We start from the raw sequence: 13,664 nt of genomic DNA, 5'->3' as shown, positions 1-13,664 counted from the left end.
CTCTCCAAAAATGTCTAATTGGCGTTCAATCATTTATATATTTGGCAACTGAATGTTGAATCTTTTACCAGTTTTTCTTTTGAAACCTTTATGAAAACTTCTTCGTGTTCAAGGTATCACTTTAAATGAAATGCATTTAATAGGTTCATAAAAGCAATAACGTCATCATGACTTTTTTGGGAGTTATTTACATCTATGTTTTAAAAGTGGTATTACAAACACCACAATATTAATTAATGATGTGATGAATAATAATTGTTTAAACATATTATGCTTTTAATAATATCCATTTAGACCAAGGCTGCCCAACCTTTTTAGCAGTTGGGCGAAATTGACGATTTTGAATCACTGGCGGGCCACTGAATACCTGACGGTTCCTATTTCCATGGGGGGAGGAGTTGTTAGAGAATTTCTATAAAACAAAATTCCCCACAAAAAATAAATTCTAAAATGAGTGCTCCCCACAAAATATTTGAAATCCATGGGGGAGGGGGGGGGGGGTTTGTTACGGAACTTCGCTGCAAAAAATATTATGGCGAAAACCGGTGTATTTTTGTTTCGGCAACACTGGTGACCGCGCGCAGGCCCGCGACACTTTTTCAAATTGGCGGATTGGCGGGATTTTTGAAAATGTTTACGCTTGTAATTCGTTCGCGGGCCACATTGTGGCCCGCGGGCCTGGGGTTGGGCAGCCTTGATTTAGACCAATGATACTCAACCTTTTTCTTCTGCGGGCCACATTCATATGTTTGTAAAGCTACGCGGGCTGCAACACTATACTGGTCAGTGTTGCCAACGGATCTTGGCCTAATGTCGCCGTTTTTCAATTTCAGTTGCAGTAATTCTAATGAACTCGCATAAATTCTGCCCACATATTCCCCACAAATATTCTACGTGAGCGTGGGGGGGGGGGTTGTTAGAGAATTTCTGTAAAACAATTCCCCACAAAAAAATTCTAAATGAGTGCTCCCCACAAAATATTTGAAATCCAAGGGGGGGGGGGTAGTTACGGAATTCCATTTCGAGATTTTTTCGTTGGCAACACTAATACTGGTGACAAAAAATATCATGAAACCCACCACCCCCGTTTTTTTGGCAACACTGTGAATATGACGCATTTAACTTTGAAGCTGTCAAAAATGTATGTGTTGCCACAAGCAAAATTATTTGCGCGCATATTTGTCTGTCATATCTTTGTTTTTTGGAGATAGATCTAGCGTGTGCAGTAGCAACACTCTTATACCAGATCTGATGTTGACACGACAACGACTATCCTCTTCGGTTTCAATGTCTGTACGTCAAAGTCGCAATTAATCTCAAATTAATGTGATATAGATTGCCAGATTTTGTAAACCATGTTCCTGATATTAAATGTATTGAGGGCCGCACAAAATAGCTTGGCAGGCCGCAGGTTGAGTATGACTGATTTAGACAGATAAAAATGTTTGCATTTACTTGCTGCCTGTGAAAAAAAACTTGAAGCAATTTTAGTAAGCTGATAAAATATATTTTATTATCCAGTTCGCAAGTTATTGATATTGCAAAACTAATTATTAATTTTATTTTATTTATTCTTCATTATAAAAAGAACCCGCTACACTACCAAAGTAGTTTGTGAGCTGGTTAATTAAATGTAGGTATTGACACAGCTAACTTCGCAGACGGTCACACAAGAAACTAAACTACTTTTTAACCATAGATTTTTGTAATATTCAAATCTATACTATGACCACGAACCTCAAAGTTACCCGTGTCAAGCTGTACTTGACGGTTATTGGAACTTTTGAGTTCATGATAGACGAGATTATTGGTTGCAGCAAATGAGATGCTTTTGTTTAGTTTTGGAGTTACTGTGGACCAAACATGCATATGTGCACATGTCTTTAATCCTTGCCATTTTTATTATTCCTGTTTGTTTTCTCAATATGATTTAGTATTATATATTATTTGAAAATAAATAAAAAACATTAAAAAAAATTTCAAACGGTTTTTCATTTATGGGGGTGACAGATTACGCTATACGCATCAAAGCGTTTTATATAACACCATATCGCTCGCTATATAATCCCATGCAGAATACGCTTCCATGATAACTCCTCAAAATGACAATTCAACACACCTTTAAAAGGTGATGTAAAGTCATTACAAGTGATGAAACAAAAAATGTTTTTGTTTCATCACTTTTCATAACTTTATAACACTTTTTATAGGTGTGTTGAATTGTCATTTTGATGAGTTATCAGGTCACATCACACCTGACAGGTGATGTGTTATGAGTGTAGGCATGGGAACAATGATCTGCTCGCCAGGCGATGTTTGAAAATGATTCGACTAATGTCAAGCTGACAGATTCCATAAAAATAAATGTTATTCCGCCTCAGTTCCCCAGTTGATCTGATCCGTTCTCCCAAGGAAGATTATATAGTAATGTGACAGCTCAACATATAATCTGCATAGGCCACTCCCTAATAATTGTTGATGCATATAGCGTAATCTGTCTTGGGCTTTATTGTGTTAGTGTAATTCCCTGTGCATTTGTTTTGTATGTAACTCAGGCGTTCATACAAAACAAATGCTCGCTGAGTCTCTGGCTCCTTTGAGACTCTTCCATTTATAAAGCAAAGTTCATACAAGACTAAAATATTTAGTGTAATTCCCTGTGCATTTGTTTTGTATGTAACTCAGGCGTTCATACAAAACAAATGCTCGCTGAGTCTCTGGCTCCTTTGAGACTCTTCCATTTATAAAGCAAAGTTCATACAACGCTGTATTTTATTTAGTTACACAAATTTTATCACTGTTCCATTCTTATTTTTTTACTATTTCTGCTTCCACTTTTTAACTATTTATTTATACACATTTTTCTTATAACTTTTTTGTGAACAGACAAGGTGTGTTGTGCGGCTGAAGAAGTGGGAAGGAAAAGAGGTGGGGAAGAGGATGGTTGAAAAGAACCAGACTTTTCGGATCTAATTACTAAATGTGGCTAAAGCCAGGGGGATTCTGAAAATAAAATGGTATATTTTTAACACCATAGAAATCTTGGTGACAGATACTTAAACCTTATTAGTTATTTATAGAGCGGAGACGGTTTACATATAGTTCCCGTGAGCACTTAGGCCATAGGCCCATTGTGCTATCTCCCATTTCACCTCATTCCTTTAATCAACACCCCCCGTCCCTTTTATAAAGTTCACCAGAGTTGTCATTGCATATGTGGCTATGTCTTCTGGTTCCACAATGTCTCTTCCCAGGTCTCATCTCCTATCTCCCTTGGTTCCCTGAAGGCCCCACAAGAAAAGAGAGCCTCAACTCTCCTCTCCACTTAATACATTCTCCGCATAAAAGGTCATTTGTAGAAAAATCATAATTTTCACGGGCACATTTAGAGACTTGGGTTCGAACTTTGAGAGTCGTTTTCTCAGGCTCAATGGCACCTCATGAACGGAAATTTTGAAATCGTACTCAAATCATGGTCTTAAGCGAAATCATTATGAAAATCTGCATATAAGAGCATTTGTAGAAAAGTCATAATTTTTACGGCCACATTTTGAGACTTGGGTTCTAACTTTGAGAGTCGTTTTCTCAGGCTCTATGGCACCTACTGAAATTTTAGAATCGTACTTAGAATTATGGTGTGAAACGAAATTATTATTAAAAACTTTAGAAAAGACCATTTGTAAAAAAAGTCATCATTTTTACGGGCACATTTTGCGACTTGGATTCGAAATTTGAGAGTCGTTTTCTCATGCTCAATTGCACCAAATGAACTGAAATTTTGGAATCGTACTCAGAATTATAGAGTGAAGCGAAATTATTATGAAAATCTGCACAAAAGAGCATTTGTCGAAAAATAATAATTTTTTCGGCCACATTTTGAGACTTGGGTTCGAACTTTGAGAGTCGTTTTCTCAGGCTCAATGGCACCAAATGAACTGAAATTTTTGGAATCGTACTCAGAATTATTGAGTGAAGCAAAATTATTATGAAAATCTGCATAAAAAAGCATTTGTCGAAAAATCATAATTTTTACGGCAACAACTTGAGACTTGGGTTCAAACTTTGAGAGTCGTTTTCTCAGGCTCAAGAACTGAAATTTTGGAATCTTCTCAGAATTATGGTGTGAAAAGAAATTATTTTGAAAATCTGCATAAAACACATTTGTAAAAAAATCATCATTTTTACGATCACATTTAGAGACTTGAGTTCGAACTTTGAGAGTTGTTTTCTTAGGCTCTATGGCACCTCATGGACTGAAATATTGGAATCATACTTAAAATTATGGTGTGAAGCGAAATTATTATGAAAATCTGCATAAACGAGCATTTTTCGAAAAATATTAATTTTTACGGCCACATTTTGAGACTTGGGTTCAAACTTTGAGAGTCAAAAGATAGCTTATTAAAAAAATAACATGTTCCATAATTAATTCATGAATAATAGCAAAATAACATTTTTTTATTAAAATGCCTGCTTACGTTGGTCTTATCATGAATATCCCCTACCTTTTTCCTCGATTGAAAAATGAATGTACTATTATAAGTAAATTAAATAGACTAGGAAATAAAATAGAGGAAATAAATTGAATAGAGATGGAAATGTTTTCTGTGGCTGTCTATTCCTGTCTTTGACTTTTCATCTTATCTATGCTTGTCACTTGCCTGCATTTGACAGCCAGTTGATGGTCGGAATATTTCTTGTTATTTATTCCGTTTCATCCGTATTCAATAGATAGTATTTATTTAGTGTATATAGTTTAAGAAATTAACGATGTCGTCGAGGATCCGGTTAGTAGAGTTTGTCTCTGGTATATATTGAAATGTTCGTGACTTTTCTTGAGTTATCACAAACCGTTTATTCCTCAGGAGCGATGTCGAGCATATTTTCGAATGCTTCTGTGAAGTAATTCACCTGCAGGGAGCCAAGGAGCCCAATAAACATATCGTCAGCATTTTTCCGGAGGAATTTACAAATGATTTCTTGAAATGCATACCAGAATTCACATTCCCCTGTCAAATGGAATTGTAAGTACACACCTCTTGCAGAGTTCATTAAAAAATAATGTTTTTCGTTTTGAAATGTTGATCAAATAAATACCAATGTTAGGTTATGAGGAACTTGATACATGCTAGTATTTCTTGAGCATTTGGAATTAGCATGACACACTGGTCATTCCATTTGTCATCTGCAATGGCTGAGGACACATTCAGCAGAAAATAGAGGGCGGGAGTGGGTGTATCAATGACCTTTTGACATGTGCACCGATTCACTGTTACGCGGATGACAGTACAGTTCATGATAGCTTTTTGTTTGACAAGCCCCCAAAGGGCACACAAACTCCAACGGCTCGGAGGGCTTTGAAGCAGAGAATGGACGGTTATCTCGAGAGTATTTCCTCCTGGGGTAAAAATAATCTCGTCGAATTTAATGTTTCAAAGACCCAATCCTGTCTGATTACGTCTAAAAGGGATCCAAATGATAATCTAGTCTCCTTCAACGGAAGCAATCTTCCGAACAGGCCTTCCATTGATATGCTTGGTGTAACTATAAGTGACCAGCTCAGGTACGGGGGCTCCATCGAAGCTAGAGTAAAGTTGGCCTCTCAGAAGCTGGGCGTACTGTACAGGGCCCGCAGATACTTTAATAGTACACAACTGCTCACCCTGTACAAATCGCAAGTGCGCCCTACTGTCGAATTTGGCAGCCATCTCTGGTCTGGAGCCCCAAAATACCTGAAAAAAACCCTTGACTCTGTGCAGAAACGGGCGGTCCGTTTGATAGATTCCCCAATCTTAACAAACGGACTGCAATCTTTAGAGCACAGGCGTCAGGTAGGTATGCTGTCCTTGTTCTATCGGTATTACAATGGAAGATGCTCTGAGGAACTAGCGTCATTGATCCCTTCGGCACCGGTGCGTAGTCGGGATACACGCCAAACGCGCGCCCAACATTTGTACACAGTTGACACTTGTCACATGAGAACGGGTCGCTTCTACGATTCGTTCTTAAGTTCAACAGCTCGGCTGTGGAACGAACTGCCGGCCTCTGTGTTTCCTCCCTCCTACAACATGGGACTCTTCAAGACCCATGTTCACTCCTTCCTCTCCACAAAAAGACCCTCCACACAGCATCCCCAAAGATGACATAGGCCCTGAGGGAAATTATTTTCTTCAGGGCCTCCTGTGTGGAGTAAATATAAAAAAAAAACCTACATTGAGTACACAAACAAGTAAATAACCAATATATAGATCGCCGGCTTGTTGCAAATACTCGCAAAATTACTTTTGTAATTTATGTGTATTTCGGGGCTCTAAGTTCATCTTATTTGCAAGAATGCAATAATTTCACAGCAAGCCCACTATTTGACCATTTATATGCTTTAGTTCTAAAATCACCCCATGGGCGCTTTATATAAATGTTATTGTACATTTAACTGAAGTTTTTTTGTTGTAAATAACATGTAGAAATTCCGCTCATTCTAACCCTGGTATATAAACAAAGTGATGAGATTTATAGTAACATTTTTTAATGCTACAGAACATAATTTAAATTTTTTATGTGTTATCATAATCTTAAAACTGATAATTTTTATCAAAAAAAACACAATATTTCCAGTTTTTACAAAAATAAATAATCATTAAATGGCATTGTGCAATCAATGGCAAGTGAAATAATTTTAATAAATATACCTGGTTGACTGTCAATCAACACAATGAGTAATAAGCTTTTTTTTTTTCAGTAATGCTGTTCAACATTTTTCCTTCGCATTAACTTCCATAGACTCAACTTGGACCTATGGGTTTTGTCGCCATGAACCCTTCACTCAGAGAGCGCTGGTTATTGTGTCACACTTTCCATATCATGATGCCTTTTATGAGTGAGCTTGACTTTATTTACCTCTAGATTTTTATAGACCACACCTCACTGATTTGAATACTACTTCCTCCAAGAGCTCCGTCATCTCCCTTTCTGATACATGTGTCGCTTACAAGAAGAAGAGTACTTATATACAGTATGTATTTAAATATCCATATATAAATTTTGGGCACCATGCCTGTTTTATGTACTCAAATAAAATTTAAAAAAATTATTTGCCATACTTTGTTGCAAATTTTCCCAGGAATATGCAACAATTTAGAGAGTTTATTTTCATAGCTCGTGGTTTTAATGTACCATTGCTTGTAGTTTGGTAATCCAAACCTGTTCACCATTACGTGATATCCCAGAGTTGGTAGCAAACAAGTTGTCATTTTAAATAGGCATCATGAAAAGCGAGGACAAGATGTACGAAAGTGGAAAGGATTTGCTGGATAACATTGCCCACATTTTATAACATGCCCTAATTTTTACCTCAGTCTTATCCTATTTGGAGGTGTTAACCACTCAGGACTCTAGCATGTTGATCGTTATATTTCTTAAAAACGCTGTCAGAAGGTTGGAGAATTTGTGTGTATTTCCGCTTTGCAATAAAATCCAAATGAATGGACTTTTTCTGAACACATCCGAATTCTAAAAACTGTTTTTGAAAGGTGATAAATTTAACTTTCAAATTTTATTGTTACAAATAAACATATACGAGGGGGTACCCAAAAGAATCCGAACTGATGTTGCGGTGGGCTAAGTTTTTGTGGTATCGGGTTCTACTGGCAGAAACCGTGTACAGCTAACTTTCCCCAGTCAATATGCCAACCACTGCGCTGGAGAAGTCATCCTTTCGCCTGGTGTGAATTTTTTTGGTGACTGTTTTGTGTGCTCGTCGTTTTTGAGATGGCTGATTTTCATAAACCGTGTTCCATATGACCCATACTTTTTATCCAAGGTCGTCACAGGTGACGAATCATGGTGCTGTGGATAAGACCCTGAAACAAAGCGAAAATCCAATTGAAGACTCCAAATCAATTAATCCAATGGTAGACTCCAAACTCGCCCCACTCTAAAAAAGCTTGTCGAGTGAGATCAAACATCAAGACAATGCTGATTTGTTTTTTGACATGAGAGGCGTCATTCCTCAGAGTTTGTTCTTCATTTGAGAACCATAAACATTTGTGGTTGTCAAATTTGAGTTTTCCTAACATAAAATATTTTTAAAAAATGTCTCATTTTTACTTTTTTGGTCTAAACACTGAACTAAAATTACTGACAATTAGTAAAATACATATTTTTTTAGATAAATAATAAATATATTATAAACATTATTGTCACCTCACTTTTTTATTGTTTCATACAAAAATAATTTATAAAAAATTCAATAAATTTAATAAATTCTTCCCAAATTGCAGTCTGCACTTTTGGTTTCGTAGAGGTGCACACTTTAATTCTTCTGTTGTTAACTTCTAGATCTTAATATAAAGCGTAGTGTTTTCTCTTTCAAACACCCCTTTAGATCATATTTCTCACTATGACAGTAAGGGAGATGCAACGATTTCTACGAAACCGTATGTTCTGTTCCCAAAATTGAACAAATTGACTCTACGGGTAATATCTGTTTTTTCGCAAAAACTGAACAAACATGCGAGGGATTAACTTATTCTGATTCCACAAAATGCAAGTGGCCCGTTTTCTGGAAATTCGTAATTTTTAGATCAGTCTGAATTGTCATGGTACCTATCATATAAAATCTCCGATAAAGCACTTTTAACTCTTGATTGTCCCATAAACCACTTAATCAACCACTAGTGGGTGATATTACTCAGATTAGGAATCACCCAAAATTGAAAAAAAATTATGTTTTAATCTAGTTATTTAAAATTTTAGGCTATTGGATCATGTGGCAGACTTGATGAGGGCCTCCCCAGAGGGGAGTGCTAACAGTGCCACCAGTTCGAACAGTGCTAGCAGTGCTAAGCCCTCAGTGCATTCCTCCAAAGCCAAGAGGCACAGTGTGCCGTCCTCAGTGGCCAAGTATCTGTATGGGTTCTACACGAAGCCTGTTCCACTTCCGCAGCCTTTCAAATTGCCCACTCTGCCGGATAATGTGAGTACTGTTCAATTATCTTTATAGGGTTTTTGTTTAAGGTCTTTATCTGAAATAAATGTAGACCGATTGAAGTTCGGCCAGGTTCATTTTTATTATTCTTTCAGTCGTAGAGCTTGCCAATCTTTTGATAGTTAATTTTGTAAATACTGGAATACTAAATACTTTTGTAAATACAAACACCAAGTAGTCAACCCTGCTTAGCTTGAAATTAACCTAGAAATTACAAATGAAAATGACATGTGCTAATTTCAGAATGCCATAACTCATCATTAGCCTTGTCCGCACACCACTCTCCTAACATTCGAGGCAGACCCCAACCAACAACAAATCATTTTGCTTTCAAAAGTGCAAACAAAATCAATTTCTACCGTAACTCAAACACTTTTTGTTTGGGTGTTCCATGTTCGGTCAATCCTATCAAGATGGTAGCCGTATATATATTTGATAGTACCTTTTTATTCCACCAGAAAATATGAGTGTTGCGACTGATGCGAGCTAACATTTAGTGCGAAGTTCAACATTATGCGAAGTCTACTGTTCACAGAACTACTAGTAATATTTTGGGCCTTTGCATTAATGTTCAACTATTGCTTGATACTTGCTCTCACTTATCTAGGTTATGCATTGCATGCTTTGTGGTGTTAGGATGGACTTATTGGAGTGTTTTTTTGCTTGTGATGCAATGATTCGGACTGCTGTGCAGGTTATTGGAACTTTTGCAATTATCTATATTCCGGTATTATCCCCAAGGTCTACAACCTTCCACCACCATCACCATCTTGATAGGATAAACCAGATATGGGATACACAAACAAATTTAAAGCACAGATGCAAAGTGTCCGAGTTAAAATGGGACTTCAATTAAATCCGCACAGTCTTCTTTGGGGATTGTGTGTGGAGGGTCTTTTGAGGAAAGAAAGAAGAGAACCTCCGAACCTCTGCAGGGGAGAGGAAACACAGAGGGCCGCAAATTATTCTACAACTGAGCTAATGAATACAGCAATTATTCTCACGTGACACATTTCGACCATGTTAATTTTTTAGGGGGTTCATTTGGCGTGTTTTCCGACTGTGCACTTAATACCGAAGAGATCAATGAAGCTAGTTCCTCCGTAGCACCTTCCATTGAAATACTGGTAGAACGAGGATAGCATTCCCAAATGCTATCTGCTTGTTACTATCATTGCTATTCACAACATGTGGGTTTGTTTAAAATAAAGCACTTATCAACACTGACAAAATCCTACAGGATGGGCACCGTACGAACAGCTCCGTCTATTCCATTTGTTTTCATTTGGGCATTACATCATTTGTATCTCTTTAATTGTACAAATTTAACCGGCAATTTAATCTTTTTTTTGCATTTGTATTGGGTTATTACTGAAGTTAGTGAAGTAATCAAGGAAAAAACTAATTCTACAGTTTTGTAAACAAATTATTGGACCATAGAACATAGCTAGTAAAAAATCCACTTTTTCTAGACTATTTTCAGCTGCCAGACTTTTCCCATTTGTTGTCTTCTTTTATTGTTTTTTCACTTTATATTGTCGAAAGTGAACAATACAACTATTTTGATATTCATCTAAATTATTGATAATATAATAGGATGGGGGGGGCGCCTATAAAACTCACACACAACCTCTTTACATTGCGCTAAAACTAATAATTAAAATAATATTAAAGAAATCATTTTTATATTCATCTGAACTCATTTTCAAAGAATTTAAAGTCAGAAAATTAAATACTCTTTTCCTGTATCACGCAACCTTACAAGTTTACAAAGATGATATCCTAAACAAAACCGTACCATTCAAAAACACAGCAAATCTCAGGCAAAAATACATGTTACCAATTCCGATTTGTAAAAAAACTTTGGGTCAGCAAAACTACAAACACTTAGGAACAAATTTCTTCAATAAATTGCCAGAAAATATAAGATCACTAAATGATAGTTTCAATGAATTCAAAACACAATTAAAAAAATATACTGAAAACCTAAACTAAATAAAAAAACGTAAATAAATAAAAGAAAAACAAAAACAAAAATTTAAAAAATAAAATAAAAATCTGAGAAACTAAACAAATAATACCTCATCCCATACACACAAGCAATTGCTTATTATGGGAGAACATTGAAAAATAATAAATATTAATCATATCATAATATCTTTTATCTTATTACTTTTGACAAGTTGCTGATCTCCCCTAGCGGAGGGAGTGGGCCTAAACGGCCGCGGTGTCGCACAGCAACACATTCAATTGGCAGCCTGACGATGCGATGGGTTGATGAGCAAAATATAATGCTTACATATTGGCGGGATAAGAGTTCAAATCTAAATCGTTAAGTACAGGCATCTACATGTTATTTGCTGTCAAATAAAGAAATCTACAATATATCAAGGGCACCTCGAGCTCCAATACGCACACCAGTTCACTCAGCGGATCAAGTTTGGAACAGAATATATTATTTTACCAAAATTTGTTTTTACATAGGTATTTGTACATATATTTATGTACCTATGCATGTCAATAAATATTTTCTCTCTCCTAAGCCACTGTTGATTTTTACAATTCATCGCTCCAATCTATGAGCATATATCATAGAGTCCTCAACTCTAAGTTTCCTTCTTCAAATTTAGGAATCATAAAACAGTTGGATGAATGACACTCAATTGTTCGTTTCCCCGACAGGGAATAGAGGTACTTTATGCAAGTTAACGCTCAATCTCAAACACTTCTTTCTTATTATCATGGATGGAACAATTACATTTTTGTCTATGTGTTGTTCTATAATAAATTATTACATAGTGCAACCGCAAGAAAAAATCTCGGCAAAGGACTTTGTTGACAGCTTTTTAATAACAATAAAGTTTAAAATTATTAACACTGATAAAATGTTAATAATTTATAAATTGTTATTAGGATTTTATTGTGTGTACGTTTTGAATGAATCAAAACCAAAAATATGAATGCTAATAAACCATAATGGACTGCAAATAGCTTTTTGTTTGACAAGCCCCCAAAGGGCACACAAACTCCAACGGCTCGGAGGGCTTTGAAGCAGAGAATGGACGGTTATCTCGAGAGTATTTCCTCCTGGGGTAAAAATAATCTCGTCGAATTTAATGTTTCAAAGACCCAATCCTGTCTGATTACGTCTAAAAGGGATCCAAATGATAATCTAGTCTCCTTCAACGGAAGCAATCTTCCGAACAGGCCTTCCATTGATATGCTTGGTGTAACTATAAGTGACCAGCTCAGGTACGGGGGCTCCATCGAAGCCAGAGTAAAGTTGGCCTCTCAGAAGCTGGGCGTACTGTACAGGGCCCGCAGATACTTTAATAGTACACAACTGCTCACCCTGTACAAATCGCAAGTGCGCCCTACTGTCGAATTTGGCAGCCATCTCTGGTCTGGAGCCCCAAAATACCTGAAAAAAACCCTTGACTCTGTGCAGAAACGGGCGGTCCGTTTGATAGATTCCCCAATCTTAACAAACGGACTGCAATCTTTAGAGCACAGGCGTCAGGTAGGTATGCTGTCCTTGTTCTATCGGTATTACAATGGAAGATGCTCTGAGGAACTAGCGTCATTGATCCCTTCGGCACCGGTGCGTAGTCGGGATACACGCCAAACACGCGCCCAACATTTGTACACAGTTGACACTTGTCACATGAGAACGGGTCGCTTCTACGATTCGTTCTTAAGTTCAACAGCTCGGCTGTGGAACGAACTGCCGGCCTCTGTGTTTCCTCCCTCCTACAACATGGGACTCTTCAAGACCCATGTTCACTCCTTCCTCTCCAAAAAAAGACCCTCCACACAGCATCCCCAAAGATGACATAGGCCCCGAGGGAAATTATTTTCTTCAGGGCCTCCTGTGTGGAGTAAATATAAAAAAAAAAAAAATTACTAGTGAAAAAAAAAAAAATATGTATATCACATTTAAAAATAGCCGGATATTCTTAGCAACTTCTAAGAATTAAAACTAAAATATTGATCAATTCGTTACGGATTGTTCTACTATTATTTATGCATTTTGAAATAATAATTTATCAGAACTTCAGTGTAAATCCCTTACTAACTTGCGTATCTCAATAAATATTATTGACAATGCATATACAGACTGTGCGGAAAGTTTATAAAATTAATTCAATATTTACGTTGGGTAATGTAAATAGATTTGGCATTAACTTCCTGTTATGGAATCAGTATTTGTAACTTATTCACAAATATACGCCTATATTCTAAATACCTACCGTCAAAACGCCACTCAGTTATCTGTATTTATTTTGATAAGAAGAAAAAACTAAAAGTGACATTAACACTGGCTTATTTTTTGTGGGTTTTTGCTTTTTAGTTTATAAAAATAAATCAAATTGTGAATGTTTGTTTCTTCAAAATTATAAATCTCCAAAACTTTACCAATTGCTTTGAAATTTTGATCCAACGTTGCATTTGAATACGCATGTATTTTTATATACCTATATTATATTGATGTCACCTGTGACATCTAATTGAAAAATAGTGCCATCTGTTGGAAGTAAAAGCAACATGCGCTATGGTTCTCTATCTGCACAGTCAGACTGAGCCAAAGCAATGTGTGGTGGGGTACAGCTAGTTATTTTAATAAAAAAATTGTATATTTTGGTATTATTCAATTATAAATCAACTTACAAACATTATG

At 36.4% G+C, this 13,664-nt stretch overlaps 1 protein-coding gene across 1 annotated transcript in view; it reads left to right on the top strand.

The window, feature by feature from the left end:
• The first annotated feature begins 4,661 nt into the window (after positions 1–4,661).
• The window catches only part of LOC149412392 (DENN domain-containing protein 1A-like), a 66,233-nt gene continuing 57,230 nt past the window's right edge, over positions 4,662–13,664 (top strand). The window contains exons 1-4 of the mRNA XM_089645709.1: positions 4,662–4,787; positions 4,866–5,024; positions 6,740–6,877; positions 8,755–8,974. Coding sequence (XP_089501835.1) covers positions 4,771–4,787; positions 4,866–5,024; positions 6,740–6,877; positions 8,755–8,974 — 534 coding nt within the window. The 5' untranslated portion in view covers positions 4,662–4,770. The remainder of the gene's footprint in view (positions 4,788–4,865; positions 5,025–6,739; positions 6,878–8,754; positions 8,975–13,664) is intronic.

The sequence above is a fragment of the Hesperophylax consimilis genome, chromosome 23, assembly GCF_061612785.1.
Source record: "Hesperophylax consimilis isolate HC1 chromosome 23, BYU_Hcon_1.0, whole genome shotgun sequence".
NCBI classification, from domain to species: domain Eukaryota; kingdom Metazoa; phylum Arthropoda; class Insecta; order Trichoptera; family Limnephilidae; genus Hesperophylax; species Hesperophylax consimilis.
Note: the sequence above shows the minus strand (reverse complement) of the source record. Positions and strands in the feature narration are given on the sequence as shown.